Source organism: Nuphar pumila, chromosome 6, assembly GCF_984573655.1.
Source record: "Nuphar pumila chromosome 6, dmNupPumi1.hap1.1, whole genome shotgun sequence".
NCBI classification, from domain to species: domain Eukaryota; kingdom Viridiplantae; phylum Streptophyta; class Magnoliopsida; order Nymphaeales; family Nymphaeaceae; genus Nuphar; species Nuphar pumila.
Genome location: NC_143254.1, coordinates 22,857,913 through 22,879,627, shown reverse-complemented (window position 1 = coordinate 22,879,627; position 21,715 = coordinate 22,857,913). Strand labels below are relative to the sequence as shown.

Below are 21,715 nucleotides of genomic sequence, written 5' to 3'. Positions count from 1 at the left end.
CAACATATATAAGAACCCAAGTAGTAACATGATCATTCTTATACATAAATAAAGAATGATCAAGTACACTCTTAGAAAAGCCATGCTGTTGAATTTCCATGGAGAAACTCTCAAACCAAGACCGAGATGCCTGCTTTAAACCATAAAGAGACCTTCTCAATTTACAAACCCATGTAGCCGCATCATGTTCACTATATCCAGGAGGTTGCTCCATATACACCTCTTCCTTCAAGTCCCCATGTAGGAACGCATTCTTGACATCCAACTGACTAAGAGACCAACCATGCTGAAGTGCCAAAGTGAGGATCACACGAATGGTGCCAATTTTGACAACAGGGCTAAAAGTTTCCTCATAATCTTGCCCATATTGTTGTGTGAATCCGCGTGCAACAAGGCGAGCTTTATATCTTTCAATGCTACCATCTGGTTTACGCTTGATCTTGTAAACCCATTTGGAACCAACAACATTTCTATCAACAGGTCGAGGAACAATATCCCATGTATGACATTCATGAAGTGCTGCCATTTCTTCGTTCATAGCTTCAACCCAAGCTCGAGAATGGGCTGCCTGATGGAAAGTAGACGGCTCTTTCTCTTTGGCCACATTGGTTAGAAACAACTGAAAGTCAAGAGAAAAATTGTTGTAACTAACCCAACGATGGATAGGATGCTTTTCACGTGTGGATCGTCAAAGAGGGGGAGCCTCGTGAGATGGAGTTGGAGGGGCTCCTCGACGGGCATAAACCAAACCTGAAAACCGTGAAGGTGCATCTTGGATGATGGAGTTGTCTGCTTCAAACTGAATTGGTTCATCAACAACAGGATCTCTGATAGAGTCATATAGCAAAGTATCACAAAGCCATGGATCATAAGTAGTTTGCTCATATACCTGAGAAGTATCACAAGTGCTGAAATGATCATCATCAAAAACAACATTTCTAGACACCTTAATCTTACCCAAAATAGGATCATAACATCTATATCCTTTATACCCATCGGCATATCCCAGAAATCTGCACTGAACTGCTCTGTCCTGAAACTTGTTACGTAAAGAATGATCCACATGGACATAACAAATGCATCCGACGGCATGCAAATCATCATAAGAAGGGTGAGAACCGTGAAGCAAATAATAAGGAGACTGATCTCCTAATAATTCCATAGGCAACCTGTTAATGATATGCACTGCAGTGTGAAAGGCCTCAGTCCAAAGAGAGAAAGAAATATCAATATTGTGCATCATACTTAACGCGGTTTCAACAATATGTCGATGCTTACGTTCTGCTACTCCATTCTGTTGTGGAGTGTAAGGACAAGAGGAGTTACGTGTGATGCCATGATCCTTTAAATATTCACTAAAATCATGAGATATGTATTCTCCACCACCATCACACTGGAAATAAGTGATATTTGAATTGAAAAGGTTCTGAACAAGAGCATGAAATTGTTTGAAAAGTTTGAACACTTCAGATTTAGATTTCATAAAGTAAATCCAAGTGTAACGAGTGAAAGAGTCAAGAAATAACACATAATAACGAGAGCCAGATAGAGATGAAACAGGAGCTGGGCCCCAAACATCAGAGTGAATAATTTCAAATGGCTTGGAAGCTCTTTTATTGATACTTTGAAAGGGAAGTACATGACTCTTGCAGACATTACAACTAGGACACTTATGATCTAATTTGACTTTGGGAATAAAACCCTGAGAAGACAATTTGTCAAGGAACCCTTGACTACAATGACCTAACCGACGATGCCAAGAAACTGGCTTATTACATTGCATAACAGAAGAAGACTGATTCAAATAAGCAGGAAAAGATGGAGTCACGGTAGATGACGTCTTCAAAGTCCCGGGGGCTGCTTCGAAGACGTACATGTTTCCGCGTCGTTCACCCTTAGCGAGCATCTTCTTGGTTCGAAGGTCCTTAAGACAAACAGAAGACGGAGTAAATTCCATGGATGAATTTGTTTCATCAACCAATTTAGAAACAGATAAAATGTTTTTCTCAATGGCAGGAGTGAGTAAGACATTTTTCAATGGTAGTGTAGATTGTGACAAAGAGAGAGATGCATTTCCAGTATGAGAAATAGGGTGGTGGGAACCATCTCCCGTGACAATAGTGCCAGTGCCAATATAAGGAACCATGTTGGAAAGTTTACCTGCATCAGAAGTAACATGTGCGGCTGCTCCAGAATCAATATACCAAACTCCATCATCATTCTGACGCAAATTCATGTTGTTAAATGCAGTCATCAGAATTTGTTGCACATCATGTGGCAACCCTGCACTCTGTCCCTGATCAGTACCCTGATGTGCTCGAAAGTTTCCCTGCGGCTGCCCTTGAAACTGTCTAACATTCATCTGTCCAGCTCTTGGTCCTGGCCTCCCTGCCTTGTTGCGATTCTGTGGGTTGTGCCAACAATCTGCTTTCACATGGCCACGCTTGTTGCAATGGAAGCAAGTAGGGACACGGGTACCTCTAGTGGCAGGTGGAGCAGTAGGAGTAGGAAGGAGTCCTCCACGGCCCATATGAGCAGCAGGTGGACGAAATGAGGTAGACCCAGATGTAAACATGACAGGGTGAGGATCATCAATAAGCTGTTCTTGAGTCAAACTAACTTCATACTGTAGGAGTTTGGCCTGTAAATCCTCAAAGCATGGAAGTGTAGAGGCAACCTGTAATGCAGTGCAAAACATACGATATTGGGGCCTAAGGCTTCCCAATACCTGCTGAACAACATCTCTGTCAGAAACAGGATATCCAATAGCGGCCAACTGATCAATGATAATTTTGATATCCCCTAGAAATTCAGTAATGGTCTTAGTTCCCTTTCGCATAGATTGGAACTGCCATTTCAGTTGAAGTGCACGTGATTCAGAAACCTGTGAATAAGAGTGAGCAAGATGGCTCCATAGTTCTGCAGCAGTAAAATGGTCAGAGATAGTTTGTAATATACGATCAGATAACGTGGCAGTCAAATAGGCAACCACAGATTGGTCCTTCTGAAACCAAACATCATACGCAGGATTTGGAATAGCAATGCAACTCACCTTCCCATCATTACCAGTTACCTCTTGCGTAATAGTCATAGGTGGGGCGGGTGATCCCCCATCCAGATGCCCGGAAAGACCATGACTTCGGATAAACGGCAGAATTTGGCGTTTCCAAAGTAAGTAGTTATCATGAGTTAATTTGTGAGAAACAAGTTGAGAAAGAAATCCGGGGCTGATTTTAGAATCCATAAGGAAGAAGATCAAGGATGAATCAAACAGCACGACAGAAATTCGTAGGTTGAACGAAGAGAACCGTACGGACAGTAATTTTTGAGTTTTGGAAATCACGATTTTTCAGTTAATCGTACTGAATGTACGATTTATCAACTATATTGCAAGAAATAGATGAGAAATCACAAGAAGTTTGAGAAAAGAGGCACTTTTGGGAAATTAGGGTTCTCAAATTTGGGGAAAACAGAAATTAGGGTTGATAAAATTGAAAACAGAAATTAGGGTTGATAAAATTGGGGATAACAGGATATGTAAGAAGGAAAAGATGCACGATATGAGGAAATGAAGAAACGACGTCGAAATATATTGATTCAACGGAGAAACAAGAGAGAAAAGATGAAAAGAACACTTTCCTTGAGAACGCCCAAAAACGCACGTCAAGGTCCTTAGGGGCCTTCCAGATGATCGCGATTACCACGCCCTTGGCTCTGATACCATGTTAGAAATCAGATGTGGGAGTCACCTTACTATCGTAGCAAGAGATAGAGAGAGAGGTAAGAGGGAAGAGAGAGAAAATGTTGGGCGGCAATAGGGTCTTCTCCCCTTTCCATTGATATTTATATGCTGTACAAGTGGTACAATACAAGACATGAAATATAAGTAAATTACAGTATGCCACCGCCAAGTAGCGCCTGGCGTGAATCCCGAAGTGGATCTCGGGTCACAAGTTGGACCCGAGATCCATTTACATATACATATTTAACATATGGGACATCCAGCCTCAGCCTTGGGTTAGATAGTTTTGTTGGTCTCAAATATTTGTCTTCTTTCTTCTTCTGTATTGTATTCTCTTGTAGGTCATGAGTTCCAAAGAAGATTTGCACACCATGTGACGTATATATGGAGTTTATTTGTGCCCTAATTTAGTCTCTTGGTTGAGTAGAAGACAATGAATTGTGGCTAGATCTACTTGAGTCTGAATATAGAGCCATGATAGTTGTTATTGTAGAAGTCTCGTGGCTTGGGCATTTGTTGACTAGTCTTGATCAAATTATTTTCAGGTCCAACATTTATCAATAAGTTTTCTAAGAAAAGTGAAGCACCAGTTTGGCATTTACTGTAACGCCCCAAAATTTTAACCCAAAATTTGAAGATTTTTTTTAAACAGCGGAAACAAGAAACAATATGGGGTTAAGCGTTTCGAGACATTACGGTGGAGAGAAAACCCAACACATTTATTTCCTTCCATTTATCAATGAATAATGACATCGGAGTTTTACAAACATAAAAAGGACTCAAACTATCCCTGGAACAATAAATCCAAAAATCTCGATCCGATGCCTCATCCCGCAGCCGCTCATAAACCCTATTCTTTACCTGAAAAATAGTAAATTGATTCGAATTAGACTACCACGTCTAAGTAGTAAAAACTGTAATTTTCTTGCAGGTATATCATGTGTCTAGTATGTGATGTGGTTGTCGTGTGTGAATTTTCAGCCTATTATTAATCGCACAAAGAATACTATGTAACAACAGTAACATACATATATCTAAGTAGGCAAACAGATTATGCAACAGTTATAAATAAGCAATTAAAGCATTTTATGCAAAGACAACAATTAAATAAGTAAGGCATTAAGCATATTCTGCAATAACAATAACAGTCATGCATAACATTAATGTAACAACCACAATATGAATTCGATTATCTCATACTACACATTTCAGGATTTCGTTCCATCACAATTTCAGAACATGCTGAAAGAATATAAAAATATCTCCCTAGTAACTCCGCTCACTGTGATACCTAAAATGTTCTAATTGATGTTTATCTTTTCTTATCCCGCGGGTACACACGGGCCGAGGCAACCATCACAGAAGAGAACGTTCGGGGGTATATTATTTAAGGTTGTTTTATTTACCCGAATATTCTAACTGAGACTGAAATCCCAAGGGAGCGGCCGGTGACCGAGAAAACCTTCCAAAGGCCAAAACCAAAACAGGATGCATCCCTAACTTCTCCAGAAGAACAAAGAGCTACCACCTAGGACATATTGGTAGTCCGGGCCCCCCAACTCCGAGGATTGGGACCAACGAGTCGCTTTACGCTCGAAATAGTAAAACACATGTCTCCGAAGTTTTGTACCACCTACCCTCTCCAAGGTAAGCCCTAAACTGAGTGGGTTAATCTTTTCATTTAATTTATTTCCCGAAGTACAAGACATTTTCCCAACTTCCTTCTACTACCACAACAGTAGAATTCCCAACCTTAGTCATTTTACCAAGGTATATAGAACAGTCCCAATCCTTTGTCATATTGATTGCATAACCCACTCAAAGTGCTTCGGTGCCTTTAAACCAATCGAGAACAAATGCCTCGGTACCTTTAAACCAGTCAGGCCACAAATTTTAAATTTAAGTTTATCATCAGTTTTGTGGTTATTACCCAGAGTATTTCGGTACCTTTAAACCAGTGAAGCACAAATGCCCTGATATCTTTAAACCAGTCGGGCAACAAGATTATATTATCATTTTCATGTGAATTCACATCATAACTTTGATGGTCTATGCATGACCCACAACACACTGGCTTGACCTTCATATGTCCACAACAAACCGACCCATAGGTTCGGTTACCAGATCATCATTCATCATTATTATTATTATTTATTTATTTATTCTTCAATAGCAAATTTACACCACGTACCATTAGGTTTTGACTTGTGACATCCCAACACAGGGTGACATGAACTAAAAGCTCTGCCAAACAAGCAGAGACACAGTTGGTGTCCTTTATTGAGCATGCAGTGTAATCTTAGAGATTTGGTAATACAACTAGATACCTTTCTTCCAACACATTCACATTTTAACATTTTAAAAGATATACACTTAATGACATTTTGAATATTTTAAGAAATATGCATTTGAACATACTAAATTATGCAGCTTAGTATATAAAATTGAATATCATTTTACCATGCAGCTAAATATGCATTTGATTATTAGTTTAATATACAGCTTCATGTGACAGTGAATAACACCCTAATATGCAGTTAAGTTTGCATTGAATATCAACTTGACATGCAACTTTGTACGAAATTGAACATACACTTACTATGCAGTTACATAGGCATTGAGCATCTAACTAATATGCAACTTCATATGGAACCGAGCATCCACCTATAGGCATCTAAATAGGAATTTGCATATCAACTGAATATGCAGGTAAATGTTAACTTAAATTTCAACTTAACATGAATCCAACTAGATTCTCATGTATACCTGCTTCCAAGATTTTTCCCACAACAAATTACCAGGTATGTATATTCAGAAATAGCAAATGTTTCAATCCATTTCCAAACAATTTTAACGATCCCATAAAATAAGCATGTTGATTCCTAATCCTATCACATGATGTTGTGAACCTATAGATTTCATTTAACAGAGATCACTGATATCACATACAGGGCTAGTCAAACTACATTTTTCAGAATCCTATGATGAAACAACAAAATAGATTAACATTGATCCTTCTTTGAGGTCCAATAATAGTATAGCTAGTATGACCATTTTACAGGAATCAACAACTAAGAGAAGTCTACATTTTCAGAGCCACACTTAGCACACGTATATCAAAGACTTATTGTTGCTTAATTATACAGAAAAGGCAACAAAATTCTGCTATCATGACATTTAAATAGAAATATTATACCACTATGGTTCATCTGAATTGCAGCAAATTATACATCGAACTAATTAGCAACGAATAACCACAATATGTCCCACTGGTAATCATTCCAAAGTAAATTCCCTTTTATTATCAGAATTCAGTATGCAGAGGTATATATAAATATATATATCTATATTTGAATATCGCAGACAAGCTATGCCAATGACTAATCCTTTTTTTTTCACAACATAAAGTATAATATGATAACCAATGATTTTTCTGTCAGGAGCAGTCTGTATAAGTTACTATGTATAGAACGATGCCAGTTCAACCCCTAATATTAATAGCAACACTCACCCCTACCCTATCAGAACTGAGACAATACCATGACCGAATTTCCCTGTTAAGCATACATATTAGTAAATGGTAGAGCTAACACTGCATCCAAAGCTAGAGCATGCAAAGGTTAAATCTACAAGGCATATAGTGACACAAACTGTTTCTGTTTGAGAAACTGATACAAAAAAAAAAACCCACCAAACCTACATAAATACAAATGAAGATACAAGTCAGATTCCCTTCTCTTGTCGGCCCAGATTAAGTTCCCTATATTTTTTTTTCATATCCTTTGATTTTTTTTCCAAAGACTTAGTGCACTTGAGTGTTACTGTTATATGGTCATGCTCACAGGTAACAACATTTAAACAGAAAAATGATATCAAACGAACAATGCAGTTATACCCAATCAAATTCAAAGGACTGGGGTTTCAACACAGATTACCACAGACCAACATACACGATTAATCTAAACCTAGCATTGATTTAATACACGGTGTCATCTATCATATTATTGACTTACACATAAAATCTCAACATGGAAGGCATTAGCTCGATTGAACCCCTCTTTCAGGTATCCGAAATCCCCAACTCAATCGCTTTGGGATTTTCGGCACCATAAACCCGAAATTCTCTTTTTCCGTTAGGGATTTTTGGCCACCCACACAACTTGCTCGAACCATGACATACCAAACAATGAAAACAACAACAAATCCTACCTTGTTTGATGATTTCCCCTCTTGTTTTGCCGTGAATCTGGGCGCAGCCGAACTACTGTTCACCGACAAGTGTGAGAATGGAAGGGAAATGAGAGGAGAGTCGTCGTCGGGTGGTGCTGCCGAAGAAAGGGAAAACGAAGGTGGTGGCGATGTCACCAGAGCTCGCAAAGGGGAAAAGTCGCAGGGAGGTTGTAGAGGACAACGGCTCGGGTTGTTGGGAGGTCGCTGGCGACGACATCAACGGCGAGAGGGAGGCGGCACTGCCATCGACCAACATCGCACGCCGAGAGAGGGAAGATCCAGCGTCGGCTCAGTCGCACGCAGGGAGTGCGGAACCGAGAGAGACGAGAAAGGAAGAGTGCGGGAGGAAGAGACTCGGGGGGGGATTTTGTAGGATGGTGGCCCCCGAAACGGAAGGGTCGTTACCCCCACACCGGCGGCTGCACACTATCTCTGCTCCCTGCTCTACATGATACAACCTGCGTTAGGGTTTTGAGAGAACCCTAATGCCCCTTCTTATCGGGCAGGGCCTGTAGCAGCCCCACCCCTTTTTTTTTTCATGTTTACCTTTTTGACGCACCACTGTTGCGGGTTTGGTTTGACCGAACCCGTGACCCGCGACCCATCACAGCGGGGTCCAGATTTGGGCATATCCGGATCCACCAGAGGATCCGGACCCATTTTAAAATGTTTAACTTATTGGATATTTAAGTTTTTAAAATGTAACCCTAATAAAATTCAATGGATTCAGTTACATTATTATGGATCCCTACTAACTTATTATGGATCAAAAGTCCATTCGGCTTTGTAAGTCCCCTTACTAAATCTGGATCCAGGGATCCAAAGTTTTGATCATATGATTTGGAACTATGGATCCAAATTGCACTATCGTGGTTTCCACGTGACTTATAATGGATCCAAGTAAATTTTAATTGGTTCCCTACCCTTTTTACCTCTCCGATGTCCAAGATCCAAAAGAAATATTTTGGGTCTAAACTTCGCATAAGCTACTACGGATCCCATGAAAGTGTTATAGATTCGATATTGAAATTTTTCTCACGAAAATCCTGTTTTAACATACTGGATCAACTCCATTCGTCCTGGATCCAATATTCCATATGACCCTGATATGGAAGATCCAATATCAAAGATCCAATCCATTTGCTTAAAATTCCTTATTGGTTATCCACTTAAAATGTTTGAGATCCGTTAACTATGATTCAAATGGAAAATCGAAGTTCCGAACAGGGTATAAAGGTTCCAACATTGAAGATCCAAATAGAATATCCGATATCTGAATTCAATTAACACATACAATAATAAAAATTATCTGATATTCAGTTCAAGAACATAAATTTCAAGTTTATTTATCGGATAAAATTCACGGGTATTACATCCTTTCCCCCTAAACAGAATTTCGTCCTCGAAATTTCTTGGCAGGATTCCCTTAAAAATCGTAGTTTGAGGGAATTGGTATCGATAAGGATGCACATATATGTGCGAGCTTACAACATATAAGGATCAGGACAACACACAATGAGTTTCTAAGAGAAGTTTGGAGCTAAAATTTGGTCTCGACAGAATTCATACATGATTTCTTGAATAGCAAAAATTCGTACTAAATCACGGAAAGTCTTAACCTAAGACAGTTATAGTGTATGTTCACTACTTCCTACTTGTTTAGTCACGAATGATAGACACAACCTGTTATTCCTTTAGCTTGTTCTTGACTATTGGATGGAGTTTCCTTTATTTTATCACAATCACGACGTTGTTTATTGTCCTCGCTATTTCTAACTGACTCTTTCTCTTAAATAACCTCCACTTATTCCTAATTCTCAAGGTTTTGCGTGGCTAGTTGTCGCATGTCCTAATCTCGCACAAGATGTTATTCTCAAAATGGTACCATCTTTTCACAAAAGACCCCAAACATATCCTCAAATCAATGTCCAGAATATCTCACAGAGTGGCTCATATATCCACGAAGAACATAAACATAATATTACATCAAGATCTAAAATCAATAATGATCCAATTCTGCTATAACTAAAGCCAAGGCTATATCAATCAATCTCAGCAAGTTATCCCAATTTACCATAACTCTTTATTATTTAAAGATTAACAAGATCCACGTCGGATCACCTGGTCTAGGAAATGCACAACCTCACACGGAATTACCGCCCTAGATGGTATACCCGGTCTTGGACAATACACTTCCTCACAGGAATTTACCGTCTTTGCGGCTACCCGTTCTTGGATAATGTATTACCTCACAAAAATCTACCGCTCTAGCCGAATTACTTGATCTTGGTCATACAGACCCTCACATATAATTCTTTATGGAAAAGGTCCTCAACAGGTTCCAAAATAGTGATACCAGAAATGACCGCTCTCAAGGTCGATAGTCACCAATATGGGCACAAGCATATATATCATCAATATGCATCATTACTTCATTTGGCATTAAATATCATGAAATCACACCTTTCACTAATAAGATTCCATAAATCATAGTTCTCTATTGAACTTAAGCATATATCACATGATTTCAACATTTCAGATCACATGGCATTTCAGGTATATCATATAAAAGCATATTATCCTGTACCCCATATCATTGCCACTCAGAGCATTTCATTTTCCAAATCTAACCTCGAAGCATGAGTTCTATACCATGTGATCATCTATATATCAAAAATCAACTAAACCTCAAGATACGTAACTTCTACTCAGTTCGAGTTATGCAGATAGGATTCCAATCATATATGTATATGAGACATTCAGATCAATTCTTCATTTCTTGTGCATTGATAATTCTTACATCAAATCACATTCAATTATTTCGACATGAAACGCATGCACATATCTACTAAGAAATTTAGTTAAATATCCCTAATACACACATCAATCATGCTATACGAGTATGATAGATTAATTCAAACAATCATAATACGGTCATCTACAATGAAACAATGTAGGCGTGGTACATTATCCACCTAGTAGGTTGACACTAATAATTTGTTGGCGTGATAAGTCAACAACTTAAACGCTAATCATTTATAGGTGTGATGTGTCATTCACCTAATAGGTCAATATTAATCATTTGTATGCATGAATTCACCTATGTACTATTATGAGCATCGCAAATAAAAGAACATGTACCATGACCAATAACAAAACAAAATAAATTATACTCACATAACGATTGCAGGGTGTGGCACGACCGTGATCTTTGATTTATTGTTCCCAAGCTCTGATACCATTTGTAACGCCCTGAAATTTTAACCAAAAATTTGAAGATTTTTTTTTAAACAGCGAAAACAAGAAACAATATGGGGTTAAGGGTTTCGAGACATTACGATGGAGAGAAAACCCAACACATTTATTTCCTTTCATTTATCAATGAATAATGACATCAGAGTTTTACAAACATAAAAGGAACTCAAACTATCCCTAGAACAATAAATCCAAAAATCTCGATCCGATGCCTCATCCCGCAGCCGCTCATAAACCCTATTCTTTACCTGAAAAATAGTAAATTGATTGGAATTAGACTACCACGTCTAAGTAGGAAAACTGTAATTTTCTTGCAGGTATATCATGTGTCTAGTATGTGATGTGGTTGTCGTGTGTGAATTTTCAGCCTATTAATAATCGCACAAAGAATACTATGTAACAACAGTAACAGACATATATCTAAGTAGGCAAACAGATTATGCAACAGTTATAAATAAGCAATTAAAGCATTTTATGCAAAGACAACAATTAAATAAGTAAGGCATTAAGCATATTCTGCAATAACAATAACAGTCATGCATAACATTCATGTAACAACCACAATATGAATTCGATTATCTCATACTACACATTTCAGGATTTCGTTCCATCACAATTTCAGAACATGCTGAAAGAATATAAAAATATCTCCCTAGTAACTCCGCTCACTGTGATACCTAAAATGTTCTAATTGATGTTTATCTTTTCTTATCCCGCGGGTACACACGGGCCGAGGCAATCATCACAGAAGAGAACGTTCGGGGGTATATTATTTAAGGTTGTTTTATTTACCCGAATATTCTAACTGAGACTGAAATCCCAAGGGAGCGGCCGGTGACCGAGAAAACCTTCCAAAGGCCAAAACCAAAACATGATGCATCCCTAACTTCTCCAGAAGAACAAAGAGCTACCACCTAGGACATATTGGTAGTCCGGGCCCCCCAACTCCGAGGATTGGGACCAACGAGTCGCTTTACGCTCGAAATAGTAAAACACATGTCTCCGAAGTTTTGTACCACCTACCCTCTCCAAGGTAAGCCCTAAACTGAGTGGGTTAATCTTTTCATTTAATTTATTTCCCGAAGTACAAGACATTTTCCCAACTTCCTTCTACTACCACAACAGTAGAATTCCCAACCTTAGTCATTTTACCAAGGTATATAGAACAGTCCCAATCCTTTGTCATATTGATTGCATAACCCACTCAAAGTGCTTCGGTGCCTTTAAACCAATCGAGAACAAATGCCTCGGTACCTTTAAACCAGTCAGGCCACAAATTTTAAATTTAAGTTTATCATCAGTTTTGTGGTTATTACCCAGAGTATTTCGGTACCTTTAAACCAGTGAAGCACAAATGCCCTGATATCTTTAAACCAGTCGGGCAACAAGATTATATTATCATTTTCATGTGAATTCACATCATAACTTTGATGGTCTATGCATGACCCACAACACACTGGCTTGACCTTCATATGTCCACAACAAACCGACCCATAGGTTCGGTTACCAGATCATCATTCATCATCATTATTATTATTTATTTATTTATTCTTCAATAGCAAATTTACACCACGTACCATTAGGTTTTGACTTGTGACATCCCAACACAGGGTGGCATGAACTAAAAGCTCTGCCAAACAAGTAGAGACACAGTTGGTGTCCTTTATTGAGCATGCAGTGTAATCTTAGAGATTTGGTAATACAACTAGATACCTTTCTTCCAACACATTCGCATTTGAACATTCTAAAAGATATACACTTAATGGCATTTTGAATATTTTAAGAAATATGCATTTGAACATACTAAATTATGCAGCTTAGTATATAAAATTGAATATCATTTTACCATGCAGCTAAATATGCATTTGATTATTAGTTTAATATACAGCTTCATGTGACAGTGAATAACACCCTAATATGCAGTTAAGTTTGCATTGAATATCAACTTGACATGCAACTTTGTACGAAATTGAACATACACTTACTATGCAGTTACATAGGCATTGAGCATCTAACTAATATGCAACTTCATATGGAACCGAGCATCCACCTATAGGCATCTAAATAGGAATTTGCATATCAACTGAATATGCAGGTAAATGTTAACTTAAATTTCAACTTAACATGAATCCAACTAGATTCTCATGTATACCTGCTTCCAAGATTTTTCCCACAACAAATTACCAGGTATGTATATTCAGAAATAGCAAATGTTTCAATCCATTTCCAAACAATTTTAACGATCCCATAAAATAAGCATGTTGATTCCTAATCCTATCACATGATGTTGTGAACCTATAGATTTCATTTAACAGAGATCACTGATATCTCATACAGGGCTAGTCAAACTAAATTTTTCAGAATCCTATAATGAAACAACAAAATAGATTAACATTGATCCTCCTTTGAGGTCCAATAATAGTATAGCTAGTATGACCATTTTACAGGAATCAACAACTAAGAGAAGTCTACATTTTCAGAGCCAGACTTAGCACACGTATATCAAAGAACTTATTGTTGCTTAATTACACAGAAAAGGCAACAAAATTCTGCTATCATGACATTTAAATAGAAATATTGTACCACTATGGTTCATCTGAATTGCAGCAAATTATACATCGAACTAATTAGCAACGAATAACCACAATATGTCCCACTGGTAATCATTCCAAAGTAAATTCCCTTTTATTAGCAGAATTTAGTATGCAGAGGTATATATAAATATATATATCTATATTTGAATATCGCAGACAAGCTATGCCAATGACTAATCCTTTTTTTTTTTACAGCATAAAGTATAATATGATAACCAATGATTTTTCTGTCAGGAGCAGTCTGTATAAGTTACTATGTATAGAACGATGCCAGTTCAACCCCTAATATTAATAGCAACACTCACCCCTACCCTAATACCATGACTGAATTTCTCTGTTAAGCATACATATTAGTAAATGGTAGAGCTAACACTGCATCCAAAGGTAGAGCATGCAAATGTTGAATCTACAAGGCATATAGTGACACAAACTTTCTGTTAGAGAAACTGATACAAAAAAAATAACCCACCAGACCTACATAAATACAAATGAAGATACAAGTCAGATTCTCTTCTCTTGTCGGCCCGGATTAAGTTCCCTATATTTTTTTTCCTATCCTTTGATTTTTTTTCCAAAGACTTAGTGCACCTGAGTGTTACTGTTATATGGTCATGCTCACAGGTAACAACATTTAAACAGAAAAATGATATCAAACGAACAATGCAGTTATACTCAATCAAATTCAAAGGACTGGGGTTTCAACACAGATTACCACAGACCAAAACACACGATTAATCTAAACCTAGCATTGATTTAATACACGGTGTCATCTATCATATTATTGACTTACACATAAAATCTCAACATGGAAGGCATTAGCTCGATTGAACCCCTCTTTCTGGTATCCGAAATCCCCAACTCAATCGCTTTGGGATTTTCGGCACCATAAACCCGAAATCCTCTTTTTCCGTTAGGGATTTTTGGCCACCCACACAACATGCTCGAACCATGACATACCAAACAAGGAAAACAACAACAAATCCTACCTTGTTTGATGTTTTCCCCTCTTGTTCTGCCGTGAATCTGGGTGCAGCCGAACTCCTGTTCACCGACAAGTGTGAGAATGAAAGGGAAATGAGAGGAGAGTCGTCGTCGGGTGGTGCTGCCGAAGAAAGGGAAAACGAAGGTGGTGGCGATGTCACCAGAGCTCGCAAAGGGGAAAAGTCGCAGGGAGGTTGTAGAGGACAGCGGCACGGGTTGTTGGGAGGTCGCTGGCGACGACATCGACGGCGAGAGGGAGGTGGCACTGCCATCGACCAACATCGCACGCCGAGAGAGAGAAGATCCAGCGCCGGCTCAGTCGCACGCAGGCAGTGCAGAACCGAGAGAGAGACGAGAAAGGAAGAGTGCGGGAGGAAGAGACTCGGGGGGGATTTTGGAGGATGGTGGCCCCCGAAACGGAAGGGTCGTTACCCACACACCGGCGGCTGCGCACTATCTCTGCCCCCCTCTACATGATACAACCTGCGTTATGGTTCTGAGAGAACCCTAATGCCCCTTCTTATCGGGCAGGGCCTGTAGCAGCCCCACCCCCTTTTAACTTAAAACCCCTTTTTTTCATGTTTACCTTTTTGACGCACCACTATTGCGGGTTTGGTTTGACCGAACCCGTGACCTGCGACCCATCACAGCGGGGTCCAGGTTTGGGCATATCCGGATCCACCAGAGGATCCGGACCCGTTTTAAAATGTTTAACTTATTAGATATTTAAGTTTTTAAAATGTAACCCTAATAAAATTCAATGGATTCAGTTACATTATTATGGATCCCTACTAACTTATTATGGATCCAAAGTCCATTCGGCTTTGTAAGTCCCCTTACTAAATCTTGATCTTGGGATCCAAAGTTTTGATCATATGATTTGGAACTATGGATCCAAATTGCACTATCGTGGTTTCCACGTGACTTATAATGGATCCAAGTAAATTTTAATTGGTTCCCTACCCTTTTTACCTCTCCGATGTCCAAGATCCAAAAGAAATATTGTGGGTCTAAACTTCGCATAAGCTACTACGGATCCCATGAAAGTGTTATAGATCCGATATTGAAATTTTCCTCACGAAAATCCGGTTTTAACATAGTGGATCAACTCCATTCGTCCTGGATCCAATATCCAATATGACCCTGATATGGAGGATCCAATATCAAAGATCCAATCCATTTTCTTAAAATTCCTTATTGGTTATCCACTTAAAATGTTTGAGATCCGTTAACTAAGATTCAAATGGAAAATCGAAGTTCCGAACAGGGTATAAAGGTTCCAACATTGAAGATCCAAATAGAATATCCGATATCTGAATTCAATTAACACATACAATGATAAAAATTATCTGATATTCAGTTCAAGAACATAAATTTCAAGTTTATTTATCGGATAAAATTCACGGGTATTACATCTACACATCAAAATGAAACCCAGAGCTTTTTTCGTTCTCTCTCTCTCTCTCTCTCTATATGTTGCTTGTTTGCATCCCTGTGTGCGTGTATCTGCTGCTTATGACACCAAACCTGAACAAGGGTGCTGTTTGAGTCATGCATTACGTATGACTGTAGATTTTTAGATCAGTTTTTCTCTTTGGTTTGGTTCTTGAAGAGCATCTTTGCTTTTGTATTTGTTAAATTTTCTTTTCTGTTTGGTTCTTAATGGGCATCCTTGTTTTTTCTTTTAGTCTTTTCTACTAATGACTGATCTCGTTTTTATGCTAATTTGAAAACAGGGGGCATCTGAATCATGGAACATGCCTGTAGCTTTTATTAGTGTTATACTTCTTCCTATTGTAGGAAACGCCGCAGAGCATGCCAGTGCAATCATGTTTGCCATGAAAGATAAACTTGTGAGTGCAGTTTAGTTCACAATCTGCTATTATCTCTCAAAATATGATGGTTTAACCAGTTACATTGTGCAGGACATCACCTTGGGAGTTGCAATAGGATCATCTACACAGATATCAATGTTTGTGGTACGTTCCAAGAAGATCGGAATCAATTTTGAATGTTCTTCTTCTTGGTGTCACCCTGTCATTTTGATCCTCAAATCTAAAAGATAGGCAATTGGAGGTACAACATGTAATTCTTGTTGATTACAAAAAGTTCAGACCAAAACACTTTGGTCCCACCATTTCTTAATCCGAAGTTGGATTTAGGAAATACTATCTATTCAACAAAATAATGTGGTATTGTGACATCTCTCACTTCCACCTCAAATATCTATGAAAAATAGTTAGTTGATTAGGTTAAAATGGGAGGCAAGAATCAAGATACTGAATGAGTGAGGTATTTATGCACATTGTTCATAAGGGCACGTTTGTTGGTGCGGGTGAAATACCCCCAAGATAAAACTTTTCCTTTTCTGCTGGGGTCCATATGAAACATCAAACACATCGGAAATTCCCCCATGTTTTCTGCCACTTTTGGGGAGATGTTCTCCTAAAAAATTAGGGTAATAGACAGTTCTTTTGCTGAACTTTTCTTTTTATGCCCTAAATTAGGTCTGGATAATGATTGATCCAAGCTTGCCTTGTTCAAGCATGGATATTTTTCATTCGTGCAAGCTTGAGAGTGTGAAGTGGTTCATCGGGAGCTCAAGTGAGTCTGAACCAGCTCATTTGGATAAGTTTCCTCTAGTTATTCTAATAAAGGAGATGTCTTATCTAATCTTTTCTTTTTTCTTTTGCTCCCCTTTTGTGAACAGATTTTGCTGATTTAATTTATGATGAGAATCTACCATCTAATTTAACCTGTGGTTGTCTGTGTTTTTGGGCCATCATTCTTTTTTGAGTTTTGGTTCCAACAAAGTGTATTTTCTGGGTTGCCTCCACACAGATAAAATGCATAGCTGAACTTTTCAATCCTTGCACATAGGACAGGTCTAGGCCATACTATGGCTTACACGGTTCCAGATCCAACTCTTAGTGCAGTGGATCCAGGTACAAACTTGCATCCAAATAGCATGTACAAAGAAATGGACTTGGATCTTGATCAGGTCTGAAAAGGATAATGCCAAATCTGGGAAAACCGGGGCCTGGAAATTTTTGGATTTGGTCCAGACAATGTGGGTAACAGTCATAATAAACAAGGTCAAAGTAGAACCATATCTGATTTGATCTGACCATATAGCTGAGTCTAGCCTGAATATGAAAGCAGATTAGGTCTGGCAAGGTCCAGCTTGTTTTTGTCCCAGCTAGTATACTACTAATGTCCAGCTACAGTTGGAGGTGTGACCAAATTTCAAGTAAATTGGTGAACCTTGGTAGTGTGGTTCAATATGCATGCTTTGTTCTGCACATTATATGTGGAACTGACAAATAAAACCCGAGTGAGTGGAGAAGTCTGTAAGCATACTTCTTATGTACCTCGTCAACTTCTGCCAATACCCCAAAAAGAAAAAGGTTGGCTTGTGAATGAGTATCATGGCTATAGTAGCACTTGTGGCTTTGGATTTACTCGCCAATGCCCAATCACAGGTTCATGCATGTGTTGAGCTACATTACCAGATACTCCAATCTGTATGCACATGTTTGAATGGTGTAGATCTCACTCAGAGATCCCTGGATACACTTAGCAAGGTCGGATCTGGTGACCTCCCCTCAAACAGAGAATCTCAGGTCTGAGGGTCTGACATCCTCAAAATACACTTGTCTGAGGATTTCTGCTTCTATGGGGCAGGGTCGGGCCAGAAATCTGTGGATGCCAAATCCTCAGATCTCAATTCCCGGGGTCCTCAAATGCCCGGATCTGAGATCCAAGGGTGTCAATCGCATCCTATTCCATATTCATAGATTTTAATCATGGTTTGTCAAATCCAGAGTTTAGATAGTAGACTTCTTGAGCTTTGTATTTAGTGGTTTTGTACTTACTAGATTGCCGCTGATTAGTCTGTGAGCTTCTTTTCTGTTCCTTATTTCATCCATCATGTGGCAAGTTAAGTAAATTTTGGTGTCTTATTTGGCTTTAAATCTATAATCAATTTGTAGAAATTTTTATGTGAAAATCTGTTATCAATTTATTTTTCTATGAAATTGTTTGTAGGAAGTGTGTTAGGATTCAATCCATATGGTTTTTGTGTGGGATGGCGAACCTGCTTTACTTGTAGAATTACAATTTCAACGGTTTGATTTCTCCACAGCTTTATTTACACGTTTGTGATGCTTTGTGTAACTGCAGATTCCTTTTTGTGTTGTTATCGGCTGGCTAATGGGAAAGCCAATGGACCTGAATTTTCAACTATTTGAGACAGCGTCACTTTTCATAACAGTTCTAGTTGTCACATTTATGCTGCAGGTTTGTTCGATGGACTCGGTTCATGATTTAATGAGCACTTCTGTTCTAGGTCTTGAATCACAGGGACTCAGAAACCAGGAGTCACTTTGCTTGCAGCTCTGTGTCAACTCTATACTATGCAGATTCTGGTTCTTGAGTTATATACTACATTTTCAAACTTCCTATTTGTGAAATTTGTGTGTCAACCTGCATGTGAATTGATATATTGAAAAGTGCATACTAGATGAGATTCTGAAGTTCAAGGATAAAACAGATATTTTTCCCTTATGTAGGACTACAATTCATAAATTGGCCAACTCTTTGCTTGTGAAAGTAGTTGATTAGATGATTATGCCTGTTTTGTCTATGCTGCAGGAAGGTACTTCAAACTATTTCAAAGGGCTGATGCTAATTCTTTGTTACCTTATTGTTGCTGCAAGTTTCTTCGTGCATGTTGATCATAAAATGAGTAAGTCCATCAAATTAATCTTTTTCTTTGTTTAAATCTTATTGATGCCATATCATCCAATATTCAGTTCGATGTGAAAATTCTCGCTTTTTTCAAAGGTATTATCTGCTATGGTAATTAGTAGAAACTCTTTGTAGAATCGAGCTGTGACCTGTATCAGTAAGAATCCAAGTCAACTGTAGTCTGCTGATATAGGCCAGCTTGGTAGGCAATTGTATTTCACGTAGAATTATAAAATATGTTTTAGGAGTTATAATAGTTGCATTTTTACTTGGTACACTTACAAAACTTGTTTGGGAAACCTCGTGGGAATACCAAATATTTAAAAACTCGTACCATATACTTCAAAATTGTATGCCATGTCTCCTAGAAACTTATTTTAATATATAATAGATGAGTGTCAAACTTATCTGTATCAACAATTCTATTAAAAAATGATTGTCATTGCTGCAAGGTCACCATTCTTACCGAGTTTTTTAAATATTATGAATTATAAAACAATTATAACATAATAATATATTATGTTAATTATTTTAACTCTTAGTTATCTTTATAAAAACATATATTACAATAATTTTTTATAATTTCATATCATTTTTTATAAAATTTGTATCACAACTTTTGAGACCTTATCAATACGAGTTCAAGTAAAAATTCACCTCAAACCTTTTGAGCCCTCTGGCAACGATGGTAGTGATTGCTTATTGGCAAAGCACTATTATGAGAGAGAGAGAGAGATTATACGTATCTATGAGTCAGCCAAAGGCTGCCAGGTTGGACAACGTCCAGAATTAGGATTATCAGTTTTCTTCTCTTTTCTTTTTTTTCTCTCTATCTTTTCACGGTTCATGTTAAGCTTTGAAGCTAAGACCAGAGGTTCATGCTGGGCTTCGCCTAAACTGCATCCATTTCTCTACATGGAGTTTTAGTTGGTTGCTCATGCCTTCACGCACGTAACAACTAGTTTAGGATGTTCTCTCAAAAAATCGACTAACATGATTCTATTAATTTTTACCAGGTGATGATGATTAGTAGCAGTATACACTACCACAGCGAGTGTGTCCTTAATGAAAGCAAGGTTGCAGTGATGTTCATAATGTATATAAGCTCGTTGGTTTGAGTATCTGCTTGAGTGCTTGAAGAGTTGACCTGTCAAATTTAAGAGAGAGAGAGAGAGAGAGAGAGAGAGAGAGAGAGAGAGAGTCCCCCATTTTTTAAGTACTTAGCAGTTCTGGTGTACTCATGTTCTCTCGTTTTAAGTTGTTGGCATAAGGAGGCCAATCAATTAATTCAATTTTAATACTAAATCTGCCTTTTTTTTTCTTTACTGGTTGGTGGATTAAATGTCTAGAATCAACCTCATGTTGCATCCCCGTCTTATGCATCAAGCTGGCATATAACTCTATATCCAAGACGAAGTTAACAAACTTGAATTAAACCGATAATGACCAAGCATAATTTGTTCTTGATCCGTTCAAGATGTAACTCTAATTGGTTAGGACTCAAAACCAGTGCACTTTTTTTTTCTTTCTTATAGGCATGCTGGGGGCGAAGGCCCCTGAGATTTGAGCCCAAGGGGTACATTTCACTTCTTTCATGCGTTTAAAACTTTGGATAATCTAAGGGATAACCCATCACTAACTGCACATTTGTTGACCTCCAATTGTTTAAACCCTTGAGGTCCCCCTTGCCAAATTGCGAGTGCACCCAGCTTTGACCTTGCAACAAAGGATGCCAGCTGTGGGGTTTGAACTTGGGGATGTTCACAATCTTCCCTTACCAGATGAGTGTTGTGGGAGTCTCGTGTTTTTCTGCTACTGTTTGAAATTCAGTTTTTTATGTTATAAGATTTTTTTTTAAATTGTAGCACCTATATATGATGAATATTCTTAGAATAAAAGGCTTAAAGATGCATTCAAGGGTAACACAAGATTTGTTTGTTTATTCTTTTTCAGCTCTAAAACAATGTATTTTTTCTATAAACAAGCCGATTCGAACTCAGGCTCATTAAAAGCTCAAACTCTGCTCAGCTCGCCACAAGAATGAGCCAAGAATGAAGACTTCAAGCTCGGCTCGTTGAGCTCATTTACCAGCCTACTTATGCCTATCTCTAATCTTATAATGCTAACTATATAAAGTCATTTTCAACATTTTTAAATGCTAACT

The 21,715-nt window shown here is 38.2% G+C and overlaps 1 protein-coding gene across 1 annotated transcript in view; it reads left to right on the top strand.

Moving 5' to 3' along the window:
- Nucleotides 1-20,871, top strand: part of LOC149834322 (vacuolar cation/proton exchanger 3-like) — a 53,729-nt gene extending 32,858 nt beyond the window's left edge. The window contains exons 9-13 of the mRNA XM_090011336.1: nucleotides 16,539-16,655; nucleotides 16,728-16,781; nucleotides 18,985-19,101; nucleotides 19,456-19,549; nucleotides 20,568-20,871. Of these exons, the coding sequence (XP_089867462.1) occupies nucleotides 16,539-16,655; nucleotides 16,728-16,781; nucleotides 18,985-19,101; nucleotides 19,456-19,549; nucleotides 20,568-20,581 (396 nt within the window). The 3' untranslated portion in view covers nucleotides 20,582-20,871. The remainder of the gene's footprint in view (nucleotides 1-16,538; nucleotides 16,656-16,727; nucleotides 16,782-18,984; nucleotides 19,102-19,455; nucleotides 19,550-20,567) is intronic.
- The last annotated feature ends 844 nt before the right edge of the window (nucleotides 20,872-21,715 follow it).